Source organism: Phasianus colchicus, chromosome 5 (assembly GCF_987193195.1).
Source record: "Phasianus colchicus chromosome 5, bPhaCol1.hap1.1, whole genome shotgun sequence".
Taxonomy (NCBI): domain Eukaryota; kingdom Metazoa; phylum Chordata; class Aves; order Galliformes; family Phasianidae; genus Phasianus; species Phasianus colchicus.
Window position 1 is genome coordinate 7512092 of NC_143440.1, and position 19956 is coordinate 7532047.

Consider the following 19956-nt stretch of genomic DNA (forward strand, 5'->3'; position numbering starts at 1 on the left):
TAGAAAAGGGGGTGGGGGGACAGGATGTGCCCACGTGGAGTGGGTGCATGTGCATGCATGCGGGGCCACGCGAGTGCAAACGCACGCAGGTGTGTTCCCCAGAGGGGGTGGGGGATGTGAGCACACACGTGTGCGTATCTGCGTGCACCTCCACTGAGGTGCGTGCATGCCCTGAAGCATGGAGATGTGTGTATATATATAAATATAAATATCTATAAATATATATGTATATATATACACGTGTGCACTCACATATGTGCTGGGCTGCCCCCCCCACCCCCTCCCCCCTTGTTATTTCTTCTTGGGGAAGAAGCTGAAGCGCTTCTCCTTGTCCCGCCGGGGCTCAGGGGGGGCGTGGGGTGGGGGCAGGCTGCGCGCCTTGGCCGGCAGGTTCTGACAGGAGGTGATGGCCATGTGCAGCCCCTGCAGCCACGTCTGCATCTCCTCCTGGAGGGGCATGGGGCTGTTGGCACCTCCATGGCCCTGGTGGTCGCCCCACGGCTTGACCCGGGAGCGCCAAGACACCCAGCGTCCCCTGGGCATCACCAGCCACCACAGTGTCCCACCTCTGCTCACCCCAATGTCCCATGGCCATGCTATGTCCCCCTGGGCACCACCATGTCCCTCTTGGGTATTTCTATCACCCCAATGTCCCATGGTCACTTTATTGTCCCACTAGGCATCAGTGACCACCACCAAATCCCACTTGGGCACCTGTGGCCACCCCTGTGTCCCCTTAGGCACCACTGCCCAGCCCTTATTCCTTTGGGCCCCTCCAGCCACCGTGATGTCCCATGGCCTACCTGTGTCACCCACTGCCCCAGCATATTCCTCTACACACCTCTCATCACCCTCACATCCCATGGCTGCCCTATGTCTCTCTGAGCACCACTGGCCACCACAATGTACCTCTATGCTCCTCTGATCACCCCAATGCCCTCTGGCTACAACAAGCCAGCACAATATTCCCCTGGATGTTACTAACCATCTTTTGTCCCCTTGAGTACCGTTGGGTACACTGATGTCCCATGGCTGCCCTTATGTCCCCTTGGGCATCACAGGTCACCTCCACATACCCCTTTGGCCACCCGAATGTCCCCTTTAGGTGCTGCTGGTCATGCCAAGATCCCTCTGGCCACCCTCCAGCCCCCTATGCACCACTGTGGAGATCCTTTACTTGTTTGGGCACCTCTGGCCACTTCAGTGTTCCCTGGCCATCCCATTCTTTGTCCCCTCGGCCACCCCCAACAATCCCTTGTGCACCACCAGCCATTCTTTGTCCCCTCGGCCACCCCAACATCTTGTTGGCCACCCCATGTCCCCAGGACACCCCTCACCTCATCCTTGCCATGGAAGAGCCACTCGCTGCCATTGCTGAGCCTGGGGGCAGAGCACAGCCGGTGGTGAGACATCTGCCACCATGTGGCTCACTGCGCCAATGCCGTGCCATGACACAACCATGCCGTATAGTGCCACAACCATGCTGTCTATTGCCATAACCATGCAGCGCCATGCCATAACCGTGCTGTATCATGCCATAACCACATCGTACCATACCTGAGCGCAAAGACGTGCTTCTTCTTCTTGTAGCCAGCAGCCACCTGGCAGCGTGCGTTGCGCAGCCCCAGGGGCTCCTCACCCTGGCAGGGCACCCCCAGTGCCCGGCTCTTGGCATCCTTGAAGAAGGCAAGCTCCTCACCCCGCAGCACGCAGTACCGTGTGCTCCATGACCTGTGGGCAGCTCCGTCACAACTGGGCCACCTCCACAGCCATGGGTGGGCCACTGTGCTGTGCCTACCTGTTGGATGCACGCTTGGTGGCCGCCTCCAGGTCGTGCTTGCGGCCCAGGTAGCCCTCCAGCTGAACGTGGGCAGGCTGGGCGGGCAATGTGGCCACCTCTTCCCGCGGTGCTATGGGCTCCTCCTCGGGCACTATCAGCTGTTGCAAAGCAACAGCCACGTCACTGCCCATCCCCACTGCTGTCACCTCCCAGAAAGCCACCTCCCATGGGGACCTCCCCATTGTGCCATCCCCAGTGGGGACACATGAAACACAGGTACCAATGTTGAGGGTGACCACCCCATGCTTGGTGATGCATGGGAGCTGGCAGACATTGGGAGCCACCACGGCATGGGACCCCTGAACATGGTGCCAGTGCTTGGGGACAGTGGCACGTGGCGGATGGAATGCTCAGGGTGAGGCTTTGGGAAGTGGCATGGTTGGATCTGGAGCATGGCAATGCCATTGTCATCGTATCCTTCACATGATGGTGGCGATGGTAGCAGTGAGCCACATGGAGAGCCTGTGGCGTGTCCCACCAAAGGGAGGTGTCCCAGGTGACTGTCCCCAGGGAGGCAGGCAGAGAGATGGTGTCCCCAAGCTTGCAGGAAGCAGTCTTGTCCCAAATCAGGCTGACCCTTTTCCCAAGGAGCCAGAAGTTGTTCCCAAGCAGCAGAAGTAATCTTGTCCCCCAGTAGAAACCTGGGGATCCCTGTCCCCAGGAAAGTGATCTTGTCCCCAGGGAGCCAGAAGATGTCCCCAGAGAGCCAAAAGATGTTCCCAAGCGGGCAGGAGAGGCAGAAGGGTTTGTTGTCCCCAAGCAGGCAGAAGAACAATCAGAAAGCAAATCCTGTCCCCAAGCAGGCAGCAAGGAGCAGAAAGAGTTGCAGCGAGTGTGAGATGGCAGCACAGAGGGTGACAATGCCAGAGGGTGGCAGTGTCCTGTGAGGTGACAATGCCTTTTGGGGTGATGATATCCAATAGGGTGATGTCCCCATGGGGTGATGATGCCCCTTGGGGTGATGATGTTCCATAGGGTGATGTCTTCCAGGGTGGTGTCTCCATGGGGTTACAATGTCCCATAGGATTACATTCCCATGGAGTGATGATGCAGCATAGAGCGATGACATCTTGCAGGATAACATCCCCAGAGGTTGGTGATGCCTCTAGGCATTGATGATGCCCCACAGGGTGACATCCTTATGGGGTGATGATGCCTTGCAGAGTAGTCAAATGCCTTGCAGATCAGTGATGTCCCTTGGGGTGATGATGCCCATGGGGTGATATCTCCTTGGGGTGACTATGCTCCAAGGACACAAAGGAGGGAGCCAACACAGGCACATCCAACTAGGAACACCATCACCACGTGCCCTTGTCCCCAAGAAACCAGTTGTCCCTTCCAAGCCAGGACAGAGCCAGCTTGAACAGCTGGGTGCCATGTGGTGGTGGCTGTGTGGTGTCCCTGTGACTTGTGACTTACTCCTGGAACAAATGCCAGCAAGGATCTGTCTGCTCTGTTTGGCTCTGTCTCTGCCCTGTGCACCCATGGGTGCCAGCCTCTGCCAACTATCCCGAGCCCTACCCTGGGCTCCCATCCATGGGGACGCACTCTGGCAAAGGTACTGCCCTTGTGCCTGCCTGATAATTTGGGGTCATTCAAAATTTATTCAATTCAATGCAAGCAACAGCCAAAGGGCTGGAGGTTGTGTCTGTTCCTGCTGCAGGATGGGAGGGAGAGAGTAAAGAGATGGGGACCAGGGGATATTTGCAGGGACATGTCCAGAGGCAGCAGTTGGCGTGGTGGGGCCATGGGGTCCCTGGTTCTGGGGAAGGAGAAAGCTAAAAGGCAGAACTGACCGGCTGGGGTCCATCGACAGCGGGTGGAGAGGCTTCCTGAGGGATCACCCCCTTCCTCTTCTCCTCCTCCTCCTCAGACCTGCAGCATGGAGATGATACTCAGCCTCCCAAAGGATGGAGGTGGGAATAGAGGGAACCCCCAAAATCAGTACAGCAGTGGATTTGGGAGTTAGGGGCATGAATCTGGGGCTTTTGTGCTTTCTTCCAAGAATTAAAAGCCCCATAAAGGAGCAAAGCTGTAGGTCAGCTGCTTTGCTTGCATGGCTTTTGCTCAGAAAAGGTGTACTGCTAAAAATTCCCTGCTTCAAGGGAAGGTGCTGCCATTTGGAGACATGGGAACGACACCCCTTACCCTGCCTGCAGCTCTGCATCCAGATCCAGACGATGTTGGGGAGCAGTGTCGTGCACCACATCCTTCTCCCGCAGTGTCCGCCCACCCATGAGCTCCAGCTGCCAGGGAAGAGGATACGGAAATCAGTGGGAATCCAGCCACGTCCTCTTGCCACCCAAGAGGGCCACCACCTCACCGTCGTCAGCTTCCTCAGGGCAGCGATGCGCTCCTCCCACGTGGCTGTGGACTTCTCAAAGGCTTCGTGTCGTTTCAGCAACTTCTCCACCGCATCCACCGTCTGCCCGTAGTCGCTGCTGGCCAGGTATGGCTCCTGTGCCATCAGCCACGACTCAGCCACTGAGGCATCCCGGGAGAACTGGCACACCTCCAGCACTGCAGGAAAGGGACAGCGTTCAGCACCCAGGCAGGGGGACTCCAAAAATCGCACGGCCCATCCAAACCATCACCGCACTCACACAGCTGCAGCCGGTCCCACCGCTGCTGCCACAGCTCCATCATGGCCTCCTTCTTGTCCAGCAGCTCCATCAGCTTTGCTTTGATCTGCAAGGGGTGGCTGTCATGAGGAGGTCCTTTCCTACTGTCTCCCCACCCCCAAGGGGCTGTCACCCACCTCAGGTGATTCCCGGTGTTTGCGCTGCAGCAGCTTCTTGCCTAGTTCAGTGCAGGCAGCAAAGCTCTTGTCACGGGCATCTATCTCAGCGCGGATGCCTTGGTGGTACTTCATGAGCAGCTCCACCGAGGAAACGTCCCTGGGGGGAGAGGTTGGGAATGGAGTTGTTGAGGATATGGAATTGTCAGGGATATGGAGGTGTCAGGGGGATGGAAACATGAGGCATGGAGATGCTGGGGATACAGAACTGTCAAGGGGATGGAAGTGTTGAGGATGGAGCTGTTGGGAGTGACGGTGTTGGGAAACAGAGATTTTGTGGGTCAAAGATTTGTGGGGATGGAGAAGAGGAGCAGAGATGTTGGGGATGGAGGTATAGGAGGCTGGAGTTGGTTGGATGGAGACAGTGGGGAATGGAGATGTTGGAGGACAGAGATGTCAGGAGATGGAGATGTCAAGGGATGGAAGTGAGGGATGGAGATGTTGGGGATGGAGACGTCAGAGGACAGGTATGTAGGAAGAAGAGATTTGGGGGAAGAGACGGAGATGAAGGACGGAGATGTTGGAAATGGTGGTGTTGAGAGTTGATGGGGATGTTGAGGTTGTGCCATACTGGTGAGCAGGGAAGTGGGACCCCCACCCATCTGCTCCTACCTGGGTTTCTCCTGCGTCTGGATCTGCCGCACAGTGCTCTCCATCCAGGAGAGCAGGTCACGCGCCATGCTGAAGAAGTGGAACTTGTCAGCTGTGTCCACCAGTTGTGCCCGGCGTCCGCTGCATGCTTCCAGCAGTGCCTGCAGCGCCCGTGCCACCTCCTGCTCCTGCTGCTGGATGCTGACTGCCTTCTCCCCAGCATAGGCAGTTTGCAGGCGAGCTGCCACCTCTCGAAACTGCTTCACCTGCCCCTCCAGCAGCTGGAGGTCACGCTCAAAGGCGCTGTGCATGCGATGGAAAGCCTCCACTGAACCCGAGTCATCGCCCAGGTCCTGGGGCAGCTCCTGGTGACGGGCAGCAATGAGGGCCAGCAGCTCAGAGCCATCATAGAAGTACTTGTGCAGATCATAGGAGGTGGCCAGCAATTGCATGCGTGTGTCAATCAGCTCCAGGAGGTCGGCCCAGCTCTCATTCAGTCCGTCTTTCCACTCAGCCATGGTGGCAGCCTCGGCATGACCCGCATCGATGAGGTCCTCGATGGTCAGGTTGACCTGGTCCACACGTTCCTGCCCTACGCTGCCTGTTTCCCGTGCAAACTCCCGAAACGTATCCCTCAGCATCTGAGGTGGGAAAGAAAAGATGGGTTCACAACCCAAAAATGACCCACTGTCATCATCTCCATCAACATCATCACCATCACTACCCTCTTCGATGCAATCATCACCATCATCTCCATCACCACTAAGATCTCCATCATCATCTCCATCTCCACCTCCAACTCCATGTTCAACTCCATCTCCACCACTGTCTCCATCTCTACCATCGCTATCACTTTCATCACCATTTCCTCCACCATCTCCATCACCACCACCATCTCTATCTCTACCTCCATCACCACCATCCCCATTTTCATCCTCATCACCACCTCCACCACCATGCGCGTGCCAGTGGGCTCACCGTGACATGGTCCAGGTCCTGCCCCAGCTCCTGGGAGGAGGCTACCACATCACGCTCAGCAATCCACTGCTCCAGGTCCTCCACCTCACGCTTCAGCTGGAAGAGGTGGCACATGTTCTCCAAGCGCCGCCGGCGCTCCTCGGCCGCCTCCTTCAGCCCCGCGTAATACTTGTCCACCTGGCCCTGCAGCCGGATGATCTGCTCCCTGCGTGGCCCCAGGCACACAGACATCTCAGTTTGCACCCAAACCTCCCTGTCTTGCCATGTCTCAGGGCTTATTTTCAGGAGGACCCCCCGTAGATGGGCTCCCCACGTCCCTCCACTGCTACCACTCAGGGCAGTGGCTGTCACTGAAGTGCCATCTCATCCAGGCACTGCAGCCATGGGGCTGTCCCCAGGATGGGGACATGCATGGTTACACCTACCCCTCAGGGTGGCCAGCAGAGAGCAGCTGCTGAGCCCTCCCTGCCAGCTCCTTGATTGTCTGCCCATAGTCCTCAATGGAGCGCTGCTGCCTCACGTGTCTCTTCAGCATCACCAAACCACTTTCCTCGTCCTGCAGCAGGAAGGACACCACAAAAAGTCAATATATGCAATGGCCAAGAGATGGTGACCAAGGTTCAACCCTAATGCCCACCCTGTGGGATTGTCCCACCTCCCTCCAGTGCAGAAGGAAGCAATGGTGGGCTCATCATAGCATGGTGTGGTATGCAATGGATGGTACAGAATGGTGTTTAATGGCACGGAATGCAATGTAATGGCATGCAATGACATATAATGGCATGTGATAGGGTAGTGTGTGTTGGGATGGGATGGCACATCATGGCATGTGTTAGTGTGTAAAGGCACACACAACATGAGGTTGGACAGTGTAATTGCGTGGTATAGGATGTCATAGCATGGCATGAGATGGCATATAATGGCATCAGGTGCTATGACATGGCAAAGCATGGCACAGCATGGGATGACTTTTGATGGCACAAGATGACCTGTAACAACATGGTGATGGTGGGGCATGGGATGATGTGTAATGGATGGCATAGTGTGCCAATAACAGCAGTCCATGGGACAGCATGCAGTAGCACAGCATGATATTCCATAAGACAGCAAATAATGGCACAGCATGGCATGGCATGGCATGACTCTAGAGTCATCTCATGGTATAGGATAGTTTGTAATGGCATAGCATGGCATGGGATGGCATGTATTGACATGGGATGGACAGATGGCACACAATGACACATGGCCATGAGATGGCATGTCCTGGCACAGCATGGGACGATATGGCATGGGACGGGGCAAAATAACACAGAATGGCATGCAGGACATTGCATGGCACAGAGTCCTCAGAAGACAACACAGAACCACCCTCACCTTCGGCTTCTCCTCATCTCCCATGAAAAGCTCCTGCTCGCTGACCCACATCTCAGCCTCGCCAGCATCCAGGTAGTACTGTTGGGCTTCGCTGGCCTCCTGCAGCCTCTGCTGCCGAGCGGCCACTTCTTCCCTCAGCGCCTCCCACTGTGCCCGCAACTCCCGTGCCTTCTCTGCCAGCTCCGGGCAGGGTCCTTCAGCTGCCGCCTCACCACGTTCCAGCACCTCGGCCAGGCGGGGGGCATGGCCCTGCAGCTCCTTCTGAAGGGTCTGCAGTGGGGTCAGAATCTTATGGGCTGTCTGCGGTACTGCACACCCATGGGTAGGACAGCGTGTGCCATGGCGGCATACTCACCTCATTCCTCTTGGCCAAACGCTGCAGGCTCTGGAGGTTGGTGCCGTGCTCAGTTGACCTGGCCCATAGCATCCTCTCCTGCACCCATAACTGAGGACGAGAGCACCTGCTCAGCACTGTCCCCAGCCCTGCAGCCCCAGCCCTGCAGCCTCTGCTGCCACCATGGTGCTCACCATCTCGTCCTCTAGGTCCCTCCCCAGCTGGTACATCGCCTTGGAGGTTTCCAGCTCCTTCCTCTTCTTCCCCAGTGGCTTCAGCAGGTCAAGGAATCGCTGCTGGAGCTTCTCCTCCTGCCCATCAGGCTCTGGTGCGACCCCAGCAAGCGGTGCTTTCAGCTCCGTCAGCTCCTCCTGTCGTGCCGCCACCTGCTCCTCCAGCCGCTGGGAGGGGAATGCCATCAGGTCCCACGTCTGAGGTCATTCCTCATGCCAGAACACCCCATCCCCATGTCACGCACCGTCAGCCTCTTGAGCAGTAAGTTGGCCCCGGTGAGGTCCTTGGCACGCTCCGTGTTGTGCAGCTCGCTCTCTACCTGCCCCAGCCAGCGCTCCAGATCACTGTAGCTCTGGGCGTACAGCTCAGTGCGGTTGGCCTCGAAGAGCTGCTGGCCCTTCTCCTTGGCAGCATCATGTAGCCTGTTCCACAGTGCCTGCAGCTCATCCAGCTTCCGGCCCACCACTGCACCGTACTGTGGTTTGCAGCTCGCCAGCTCCATGCCCTCCTATTGGCACAGTGGTGAGCTCAGTGAGCACCACATCCCCAAGCCATGGCACGTAGCCACCTCGCCTCACCAGGACTCACCGCTTTGATCTTCTCCAGCCATGCCTCATTGGCTGCCAGCTCTGCCATAAAGGCTTGGTGCTTCTGCCACTTGCCATGCAGACCACGTGTATCTCCATAAGATGCATCCTGCACTGTTAGCATCTTCTCATCCACCCAAGCAGCGAGCTGCAGGCAGGGTGAGTGTGTCATGGCTCGGCCATGGGTACCCCACTGTGCCACCAACCATGCTGCTCACTCACCTCCCGGCAGCTCTGCAGGAAGCTCTGCAGCTTGTGGTTGTCCTGCAGCAAGCCCGCTGCCTCCCGTGCCTTGGCCACATTCACCTGGTGCCTGGCATAGGGACAAGCACAGACATCACCCCACTGCCACACCACAGTGCTGCCCATCGGCCCCTTGCCCACTCACCGCTCCTGCAGGGCCTGGTTCTTCTCGCTGATCTTCTCAGAGAAGATGTTCCCCTCTGACACGAGCTTGGAGCCAGTGGTCACCACACTAGGGATTTTTTCAGCGCTGCTCTCCATGGAGGCATGGAAATCCTCAAAGCGGCGCAGGGCAGCTGTGGAACCCTCCAGTGTGGGGGGTAGCTCCAGGTGGGCCAGTGTGTATTCCTAGAGGGCACAGGGGGCTCAGCATCCTAACAGGGTGCCATCAGCCCTCCCCTGTCATGGGGAGGGACACCGTGCCCATTGGGGCTCTCCACTGCAAGGACCTAACCCCAAGAGCACGGACCCAATCTCAAGAGCATGGCACAGTCACACCCTGAATGCTTTCCACCGCTTGCACCCAACCCCAAATGCATGGCGCAACCATGCTCTAGGTGCTCTCTGCTGCATGGATCCAACCCCAAGAGCATGAACCCAACCACAAGAGGACAACATAACTGTGCCCTTAGTGTGCTCCACCACACGGACCCAACCCCAGAAGCATGGACCCAACCCCAAATGCATGGCATAACCATGCTGTAGGTGCTCTTTGCTGCATGGATCCAACCCCAAGAACATGGCACAATCATGCCCTCTCCATCACATGGACCCAACCTTAAGTGCATGGCACAACCATCCCCTGAGCGTGGATCCAACCTCAAGCACACAAACCTAACTGCAAGAGCATGGCACAGCTGTGCCCTGGGTGCTCTCTACCACACATCCCCACGTCCCTCACCCACCTGGTTGGCAAGGAGAATCTCAGCCTGTTTGGCGTCACGCAGGAACTCTTGGAAGCCCAAGCACTGGGCAAGGAAGCGCTGCCGGGCATCCCACATCTTGTGCAGGGCTCCCCAGCCTGCCTCCACACCCCGCAGCCGCTCCCGCAGCTGCTCATACTCGGGGTCCTCCTGATTGCTTGTCACCCGCTTGCCTGCCTCCAGCAGCGCCGTGAAGGCAGCTGCATGCCCCTCGGCATCCTCATGGGCAGCCGCGTGCTTCCGCAGCAGCTCTTCTGCCTCACCCACCGAAGTCGGTACCTCTTCAGTGGCTGCCACAGCTTTCTGCGCCCTAAAGAGCCACGCTTGGAAGTCATCCAGGTCCTGCAGGAAACTCTGCAGCTGCCCGACTTCTCCCAGCGCAGCCGCTCGGTCCCGCAGGGCACCCTGCAGCCCGTCCATGGCATCCTGCGCCCCTGCCAGCCGCCCTGCCGTGTCCTCGGCCAACTCAGGGCGCTCCTGGGCCAGGAGGGCGGCTTGCGGACGCAGGGCATCCAGGCGGCTCTTGGCCGCTGTCAGCTCACGTTCGATGCCGTACAGCTTGCGCTGGGTGGCCAGGACGCCGGCCAGGTCACGGCCAAGCTCCCTCGTTGACTCCACCACCCGCGTCTTGCTCAGCAGCCAGGCACGTGTCTCCTCGCACTCCAGTTGGAAGCTGAGCAGGTTGAACGCTGAGTCCACTGCTGCACGCCGCTGGGACACCAGCTCCCGAAAATGGTCCCACCTGCATGGACAGAAGGGTCAAGGTGGGGGTGCATGGTGGGGTGAGGTGCCCTTGCTGCTCCGGGACCTACCGCTCATTGAGCTGCTGCTGGCACTGCCGGACCTGTGGGCTGTGCGGGTGGCCGCTCTCCAGCAGCCCATCAGCTGAGTGGTTGACAGCGTCGATTTGAGAAGCCACGCCAGCCATTTTCTGCTCCAGCCCATCCAGCCTGCGGGAAGTCAGGCTGAGAACGGGCTGCATCTCGTGACACCGTGCTAAGAACTAGCCAGAGCTCATTGCATGGGGCTGAGAGCTGGCTGCAGACTGTGACACTGTGCAAGATGGACTGCTCAGAGCTCGTGACATCGGGCTATGAATTGACCAAATCTCACGGCACTAGGCTGAGAACTTGCCAGAGCTCATGGCACTGGGCTGAGAACTGGTCAGACCTCATGACATCAAGCTGAGAACTGGCCAGCACTCATGACACCAGGCTGAGAACTGGCCACATCTCTTGACACTGGGCTGAGTACCAGAGAGAACTCATGGCACCAGGCTGAGAACTGGCCAGAGTTCACGATAGCAAGTGGCAGCTTATCCCTACCTGTGCTTCACCACATCCAGGTCCTCCAGCGTGTTGGGCACCTCCAGCTTATCCAGCCACCGTTCCTTGGCACCCATCCAGAGCTGGCAGGCTTCACTCTCTCCAAAAACAGTGTAGAGGTTGAGGGCATCCTGCAGCCTTCGGCCACGCGTCTTGGCCAGCGTGCTCACCTCGTGGTGCAGCTCCTGCAACGCTGCCAGGCGGTTGTGCGCCTCGGGGCCAGCCCGCAGCTCTGGTGGGAAGCCCTCTGCTTGGTGACCCAAGCGCTCCAGGAGCTGCTGGGCAGCCGCCAGCTCCTCCAGCAGCTCCTGGTGCTCCCGCAGCAGTGCCTGCGTGTGGACTTCATCGTGACCCAGCTCCTCGCTGGCCGCTCGCTGCCGAGCCTCCGCCAGAACCTCTGCCAGCTCTTCAGCCTCTGCCTGGAACTGGAAGAAGCCCTCGGCCTCCCGCAGCCCACGGCGGCGGAAGGTCACCAGCTCCTGCAGCTGATCCCACAGTACCCGCACGGCAGCTGCCCGGTCCCGCAGCCGCCCAGCCTCACGCCCTGCTGCTGCCAGCTGCTCAGCCATCACCAGTGCCTTCTCCAGTCGGGCTCCCTGTGCCTCCAGCTCAGCCTCCAGTGCAGTGTGACGGCGTCGCAGCAGCAGCACACCCGCCAGGTCTTTGCCATAGTCCAGCGCTGAGTAGATCTGCTCCTGCTCCTTGATCCAGCTCTCTGCCTCGTCCAGCTCCTGCAGACACTGCCAGACAGCCCGGGACTGCTCCAGCAGGGCTTTGCGTCTCGCCGCCAGTGCCTGCAGCTCCTGCCGGCACATCTCCAGGTGGTTCACACGGTCTCGGATCACTCTGGGGTCGCAGGGGCGGTAGCCTGGCCAGGGAGCAGCAGGGGCATGCATTAGTGTGGTTCCTTGGGTGTGCTGCAGAAAGCATCCTGGTTCACTCAACCCCGAAGACACTTGTGCATGCACCTTTGGAGCAACCCTACGTTTGGAGGACTCGACTATTGAAACATAAGAAACTTGGAGCACCCAAACACTGGAGTACCCACCCTTGGAGAACTCAACCCTTTGACTGCCCATCCCTTGGAATGCCCAATCAGTAGAGACACTTGGAGCACCCACCCCTGCAGCAACCCTACCTCTGGGGGACCCAAACCCTTGAGCACCCTCCCTTTGAATGCCAAACCATTGGAGCATCCAACCATTAGAGATCCTTGGAGTGACCAATCATTGGAGCACCCACCCTTAGAAAATCCAACACTGGTGCAGCCAATCCTTGGAGTGTCCCATCACTGGAGACACTTGGAGCAATCATGCCTGGAGCAACCTTGCCTTTAGAACACCCAACCACAGAGCATCCACCCTTAGAAAATCCAACACTTAGAGTACCCAGCCACTGGAGACCGTTGGAGCACCCAATCTTTGGAGAACCCAACCCTGATGCACCTCACCCACAGAGTGCCCAACCCCTGGAACCCCCAAAACTTTGGAGCATCCAACCCCTTGGAGCACACCTACCCTCAGCATCAGCAAATCGGAGGGCAGCAGCACTGATGGCCCGCACCTTTTCTGCCTGCAGGGCCATGTCACCTTCCAGCAGCCGGTGGGTCTCCAGAAGCTCCTCCACCTCAAGGAGGTGCTTCCCAGATTCAGACGAGGCCAGCTGCACCTGTGAGATACTTGGAGGTCACCTGCAGGCTATGAGCAGGTGGTGAGCACTCCAGCACCAACATTATCTCTGTGATGCATTCACCCAACGATGGATGCATCTCCTGTACCCATCACTTCCTGGCATAACGTGGGGCTGGTAGCTGCATGCTCCAAGCACCACATCTTTCTCCAGAAACCCAAACACCCCATAACCACCTCTGACTCCCCAAGAAGCCGCACTGATCCCCTGTGTTGGTGGGACCAAGGCACCATACTCATGCTGTCTCCGAATCTCTTCCATCCACCTGCAGCTCACCTTGACCTCATCCATCCAGTTGATGCTGTGCAGCATCTCCTGAAAGAGGTGCTGAAGGGTGAGGTTCATCTCAAGGCGCTGCCGCCGGTTGCGCAACAGCTCCTGGAGCTGCTCCCAGAGCCTCAGGATGTTGTCCTTGCGCCCCCTGATGCGTTTGATGTCATGGTAGCCTTCCCTCTCCAGCTCCTTCGCCACTGCATCAATGGCCTGCACCCGTTCCTTGTAGGCAGCTGTGTCTGTCTCAATGGCCTCGTGTTTCTTCTTGGCCGCCTCCACTGCTGTCAGGTCTTGGCCAAAGTTATCCTGTTGGGAGCAAAGCCAGCAGTGAGGCAATGTCGGGGTGCCCCAATCCCCACAGAGGTGCTTGCTGGCCCCACCTGTGCCACCAGGCGTTGGTTCTCACTCAGCCAGGCCTCCCGCATGGCTGCTTTCCGGTCAAAGCGCCGTGCCAGCTGCTCCAGCTTCTCCTGCCGGATGAGCTCATTGCGCAGCGCCAACTCCCGCTCGTGCTCCGCTTTCTCCAGCTTCTCCCATGCCTGGGAAAAGGCAGAGTTGGGTGGTGGGACACATGTTCTGCGTCCCACTGGCAATGCCTTGCTCTGCTGGTGAACCCCAGCATGCCACAAGGGTGGGGGAATATCGATGCGGAAACCCAATCTGCTCCTAGATGGACCCACACTGCACTGCACTGATGGACTTAATCCAACCCAAGATGGACCCAATCCACCTTAGGATGAAACCCAAGTGCCCCAAGACCTTAACTACCCCAAAGGTAGACCCAACTTCAACTCAACCTGCTCCAGGAGGAAACCCAAATGACCCAAGTTCTTAATTAAGAATTGGCTCCAAGATGAACCTAACCTGCCTCAAGATGGGCCCACACTGTTTCAAGATGAAGCCCAAATTCCCACAGACCTGGACAACTCCAGTATGGATCCAACCTGCCCCAACATGGACCCAAAATGCCCCAGAACCTAACTGCTTCAGGGTGGACACAACTTGACCCAGGTGCACAAACACCCAGGATGGACACAACCTGCAACAAGGTGGACCTCACCTGGCCTAAGAGCCTAAATGCTACAGGATGGACTGAAAATGCCCCAGAATGGACGCAGTATGCCCCAAGACCAAGCGTAAATGCCCCAAGACCTGAACTGCTCCAACACAGACCCAATCTACCCCAAGATCTGAAATGCCCTCAGATGGACCCAAACTACCCCAAGTTCACACATGCCAAGATGAACCCAACCTACCCCAAGGTCGACACAACCAGACTCAGGGGCTTAAATTACCCCCCAATGGACCCAATTACACCATGTGCCTCCATACCCGGTTGATGTCACAGACCAGACGCCCCTCTTGTGGTGTGTAGACACGCTGGTTGTTGGCTCGCATCCGAGACTGGATGGTGAAGAGCAGCACCTCCAGGTTGCCCTTCTCCTGAAACCTGACCCAGCAAGAGCTCAGCCTGTGCCATCCATAGGTGCTCAACACAGGCGGGAGGTGTGGGGAGAAATGCTTACTTGGGTGGTTTCTCCACCGTGCGGTAGGTGCTGAAGGCCTGCAGCTGGTGCTGCACACCGGCCAACGAGTTGGCAAAGCTGCGGCTGTTGAGGGAGACGATGGTCTGCTCGATCCAGGTGAGCAGGTTGGAGGCCAAGCCCCCATAGCCCTCGATCATCCGCTTGGTCTCCTTGGCATGCTCAATGACCTATGGCACAGCCAGAGGTGAGCATGGGGCATCTCGGCACTCACCAGTGCCATGCCATGCCATGCCATCCCAACTCATCATCATTCTGACCTTGCCCAGCCTCCTGCCCTTCACCTCCAGTTTCTTCATCTCAGAGAAGTAATGGTAGAAGGCCACCACGTAGGTGATGATGGACTTCTCATCGGGGTTCTCCGTGAACACATCTGTGCCATGGCAGAGAGGTGTCAGCCCCAACCAGCACAATGGGGTGCCACCATCCCACGGTGTTGATGGGTCCCCACATTCACATCCCACCCAGAGCCACCTCTGGGGTCATTCCACCTCTATCCGTCCATGGGTATGTTCCAAGGGGAATAAAAATGAGGCAGAGGGACTCACCTTCAGGGTCGAGGAGTGGAGTGATGCCCAGGTGCCGCTCGGCCACGCTGAAGGCATGCTCCAGATTGTGCCGGGCATTGGACTTGGTCAGAGTTTTGAAGTCAAACAGCTCAGGCCTGGGGACAGAGAGCACAGAGACACGTTGACACTGCTGATACTGCTGACACTGTACCTCTGCCAGTGGCTGTGCCATGTACCTGTGCTTGTGGATGAGGGCGTTGAAGGCCAGTCCGTCCTTCCAGCTGGAGGTGAAGTTGGTGACATTCACGTGGGGGTAGCTATGGCAAGGACAACGGGGTGTCACCATCACCCTGTGTGCGCCCCTGGGCCCCAAGGCCACTCACTCCACCTCCACCTACCCTGCTGTCTTCATTTGGCACCAGAGCAGCAGCGCGTCCCTGGGTGAGCGTGTCTCTGGACCCTCCTTCATCTCCTTGATGACATCTTGCACCTGTGGGACAGATTGAAAACCCAAGATGGTGGAGAATGACTCCTGCTGGGGCACTGAGTCTGTGGGTGCCACCTGCCCATGGTACCTGGAAGCGGAGGATGATGGTCCAGATGAGGCCGAGGATGAGCCGGTGGTTGCCATCCACAATGTCATGAGAGCCCATGTTTTCCAGGTGCACCTGCTTCTCCTTCAGGAACTGCAGTGCCTTGTCCACGTTCTCCAGGCAGTGGATGCGCATCCGGCCCTTGGTGGGCTTGGGCTGGGACACAATAGGACTCAGTGTCCTGCCCTCACTGCCTGGCATGCCACTGCCATGCCCAACAGTCATGGAGCAGTACAAGGGGTGGCTTGGCATGGCATGCTATGGCACGGGATGATAGCACAGCAGGGAATGAAACATCGTGGTATGGAATGACGTAGCATGAGATGGCTTGGCATGGGTTGACATGGTACAGCATAAGATAGGATAGCAAGGCATGGCATGGGATTATACAGCATGGAATAGCACAGGATAGCATGGAAGAATATGGCATTGCATAGGATGGCATGGCATAGGATGAGATGGCATGGAAGGGCATGGAATGGCACGAGGTATGGGATGGCAGGAAAAGGTATAGCATAGGACAGCATGGCATGGCATGGTTTGGCATGGCATGGGATGGTATATCATAGAGTGAGATGGCACCAGATGGCACAGGATGGGATGGCGTGGGATGGGATAGCATGAGACAGCATAGCATGGCATGGCAAGGGATGCTATGGGATGGCACGAGTGGAATGGCATGAGATAGCACAGGAGGAAACAGATCAATGTGGTATGGAATGGCATGGGATGGGATGGCATGGCATAGCATAATACAGAATAAGGTTGCACACACAGCATGGGATGTCATGGCACGTGATGGTGTGGGATGGAACAGCATGGGTTGAGACGGCATGGCGCAGGTATGCAATGGCACAGCATGGCACATCACAGCACGGCAAGGCATGAGATGGCACAGGATGGACCCCAGGGTTTCTATCTGGAGGGCACTCATACCAGCATCTCTTTGGACAGCACCTCCAGCAGTTTGATGAGCATCCGCCCGTCCCGGAGGTCCAGGTAGAGGTCAGAGATGCGGCAGGTGACGCAAGCCAAGTGCAGGTTCACCCACTTGGTAAAGGTCTTCTTCTGCACTGCCTCCCGCTCATCTGCAACAGGAGCAACCACAGTGACACCATCTCCAACTCATAGTGTCAGGGACTGCAGTGACCCAAACCCAGCCCCATACCTGCCAGCGCTTTGATGCGGGAGCGCTCAAAGAGTCGTGCTGAACTGTTGTCGTTGTCCAACTCATCGTCGGAGGCATCCCAGTGGCTGTAGGACTGCTGCAGCTCCAGATGGTCATAGTCATTCTCGGAGGTCATGGTCCCGGTGTCCCGCAGCTGTGCGGCCGGCGGCTAAGGGGAAAGGACCCTTGCTGGGCAATGTGGGCACAGGCATGACCACCCCGCTGTGCTGTAGGATTTGCGGCTAAGACCTGCCGCTTAATCAGCTCAGTGGGATTTAGCGTTGCTCCCAGGTGTTTGGGCACTCCCCACGGCTGTCACCCCATATGGATCCCACAGCATCCATGGGTGGCACCCAAAGGGACTGGCACTGACCCACGCCTGCGCTGGAGGGGCTTTCGGCAGACAGCAGGCAACAGCTGCTGGTTCAGGGGGGACGGGGAGGGGACAACCGCCCTCGGGGACATTTGAGCCACAGATAGGACTGGCCGGTATCTAAAAATGCTGCCAGCAGCTGCCGGCCGCCTGGGGCCCCTGAAGGGTGTGGGGAGCCAGGCTGGGGGCTGCCACCTCCAGCACCCAAAATCCTCACACCTTCTTTGTGCTGTGGGGTTTGCCAAGCTGGGATTCAGCACCCGTGGGGATGCATGGCACACTGAGGTGTCCCCCATGGGGCGACCCCAGGGGCTATGATGGTTTCGGGGGGAAAACACCAGCGCACAGGAGGGGGATTATCGGGGCCAGCCAGGCTGGGTGGGTGCTGTGCTGTGCCCTAATCTTAGTGGTGCACGTGTGAGCAGGGCTAGGGAGGGGTGTACATGCAGAGCGTGCAGGAGCAGAGCGCACAGCATCCCAGCACCGTGCCAGACAGAACCCCAAAACCACTCCAACCGTGGGGAATCCCAAATGTGGGAACCCTCCCGCATGTGCTGCTGAGCAGTGCCATGCCTCTGCGCCTGCCATGCCAGCGGGCAGCCAGCATCCTCCTGCTCCTCCCCAATGCTGGCAAGGCCCCCAGCGTGCCGCCAGCGCACACTGGCAGCGTAGGGAGCGCCGACCCTTCAAATCCGCCTCTGCCACCACCAGGAAAACGCTGAGCCCAGTGGGGTCGCAGTGTAGGGCATCCCACTTGCCCCCTGCTGTCTTCCCCGTCTGCTGCTCGGTGCGGTGAATCAGCACTTCCCGGGGCTGGCACTGAGCTGCCACCACAGTACCCATACTGTGCCCAGTGATCCCGCTGCTCAGTGCCCTGAGCCCTTGCCCCACTCTGTGGGTATCCCAGACATGACTACGGGAGAACAGCAGCGTGTGGGATCCCCATTCACCCCAAAAAAGTGAGTCTATGGGGTGCCAACGCTTAGTGTCATCCCAACTCTCCATGCCCAAAGTGGGTTCAGAGCACTGCTGTGGGCAGAGGGATGGCACTGTGTCCATCGGTAGCACAGCAAAGCACGGCACAGAATGGCACGGCACGGCACAGAATGGCACGGCACGGAACGGAACGGCACGGCACAGCTCCCCGGGGCCCCACGATGCCTGATGTCTGTCCCTGTCCCGCTGTCCCTGCAGTCGCCCGCCGGTGGCACACACACGTGCTGCCACGCTGCGTGCATTGCCAGCTATAAATAGGCCTGGGCTCAGCCCCACTCTTCTCTAGAGCGGGGGGCACCCACAACCCAGTAGAACCATATGGGACCCCAAAACTCCGCAGCAACATCCCACAGTGGGGCTGTTCACTGTGGCACCGAACCCAGCACAGCAGCGGTGAGCACGGAGAAAAACACCCCACTTTGAGCGAAACCGAACCCAAAGGATTGGGACACCCCGATCGGGGCACCTCAAATGGCAGCACCCCGAGCTGGAACACCCTACACTGGGGCACCCCGCATCGGGACGCCCCACATCGGGACACCCCATGGCTGCATCCTCCCCCAAGGACACCGAGCGGAACCCCACTCCCCATTGGGTGTCCCCAGGGCGCTCGGGGACGTCCATCCCCACCGCCCCCTCGGTCGTCCCCCCGCCCCCCGGTGCCGCACTCACCTGCGCGGGGCGGCGGCGGTTGCGGGAGGGCGAAGGGCGGCGGGTGCGGGCGCGGAGCGGGGCGGGGGGAGCGGAGCCGCCGGGCGCCGCGCTATAAATACCATTATCGGAGCGCGCAGGGACATTCCTGCCCGGGGCCCGGCGCTGCCCGCCCCGATAGCCCCGCTCCCCCCCAGGGCCGGGCGGAGGCGGGCGGGGACGCGGTGCCGCCCCGCAATGCAGCACAGCGGCCCCCCCCGGCCAGCGCCGCCGGTACCGGGAGCGCCGGGAGGGTGGAGCGGGGCGGGGAGAGAGGAGATGAAGGGGGGTGAGGAGCGTTCCCAGTTAGAGATGGGTGACCCCAGCCGGTCCTAGGGGTCCCCCACTTAGGATTAGGTGAGCCCCCAATAGCTTTGCGTGTCTCCCGGTTAGTGCTGGCTGCCCCCAGTTGGCCCTTGTTACCACCCACCCCCCCGTATGGCTGGGGAGTCCCAGTGAATCCTATGATTCCCCCCAGTTAGCGCTGGGCGTCCCCCCCTTTAGCATTGGCCACCCCCTCACTTAGCACTGGGTGCTCCTAAGTAGTGCCGGGTGCCCCTAATTAGCCTTAGGTGAGCCCCTCAGTTAGGGCTGCCCCCCAATAGCCTTGGGAGAGCTGAGTGTCCTCAGTTGGTGCTGGGTGACCCCACTTTGTCCTGGGTGACCCCAATTAACCATGGGTGACTCCCCACTTAGCTCTGAGTGACACACATTGGCCTTAGGTTCCCCCAGGTGAGTGCTGGGTGCCCCCATTTAGCGCTGGGTGCCCCTAACTAGCCCTAGGAGCCCCTAATTAGCCCTAGGAACCCACTCACTTAAATTTAGATGCCCACCCAGCGGCCTTCAGTGCCCCTTAAATTATTCCTGGGTGCCCCCCGTTGGTCCTGAGTGCTGC

General features: G+C 58.6%; 1 protein-coding gene across 3 annotated transcripts; it reads right to left on the reverse strand.

The window, feature by feature from the left end:
* Positions 1–264: 264 nt before the first annotated feature.
* Positions 265–19250, reverse strand: SPTB (spectrin beta, erythrocytic). 3 transcript variants are annotated; one of them, XM_031607251.2, is made up of 35 exons: positions 19044–19248; positions 17003–17171; positions 16771–16922; positions 15817–15990; positions 15640–15731; positions 15478–15558; positions 15281–15396; positions 14993–15105; positions 14715–14902; positions 14521–14638; positions 13569–13727; positions 13192–13494; positions 12744–12894; positions 11227–12094; positions 10714–10851; positions 9884–10643; positions 9124–9326; positions 8958–9048; positions 8737–8883; positions 8393–8656; positions 8109–8315; positions 7936–8025; positions 7581–7850; positions 6632–6762; positions 6207–6411; positions 5250–5869; positions 4599–4737; positions 4444–4528; positions 4164–4360; positions 3989–4086; positions 3637–3715; positions 1799–1938; positions 1558–1731; positions 1338–1380; positions 265–447 (listed from the first exon to the last, which is right to left on the reverse strand). In XM_031607251.2, exons 2-35 carry the CDS (start codon positions 17136–17138, stop codon positions 292–294), a joined length of 6888 nt encoding a protein of 2295 aa, XP_031463111.2. In that variant the 5' UTR covers positions 17139–17171; positions 19044–19248; the 3' UTR covers positions 265–291. The 3 variants fall into 3 exon arrangements, with proteins under 3 accessions (XP_031463111.2, XP_089996402.1, XP_031463110.2); XM_090140276.1 differs by having other exon boundaries at positions 404–1380; positions 17003–17191; positions 19044–19250; XM_031607250.2 differs by having other exon boundaries at positions 404–1380; positions 19044–19249.
* Positions 19251–19956: the final 706 nt, after the last annotated feature.

Excerpts from the sequence above, each read along its gene's own strand:
- SPTB (XM_090140276.1), bottom strand. The coding sequence starts at position 17,138 with ATGACCTCCGAGAATGACTATGACCATCTGGAGCTGCAGCAGTCCTAC. Across the intron at positions 15,559-15,639 it reads TGCCAAATGAAGACAGCAGG|CTACCCCCACGTGAATGTCA; the intron begins GTAGGTGGAGGT and ends TCCTTGCCATAG. Across the intron at positions 8,316-8,392 it reads TACTGCTCAAGAGGCTGACG|CGGCTGGAGGAGCAGGTGGC; the intron begins GTGCGTGACATG and ends TTCCCCTCCCAG.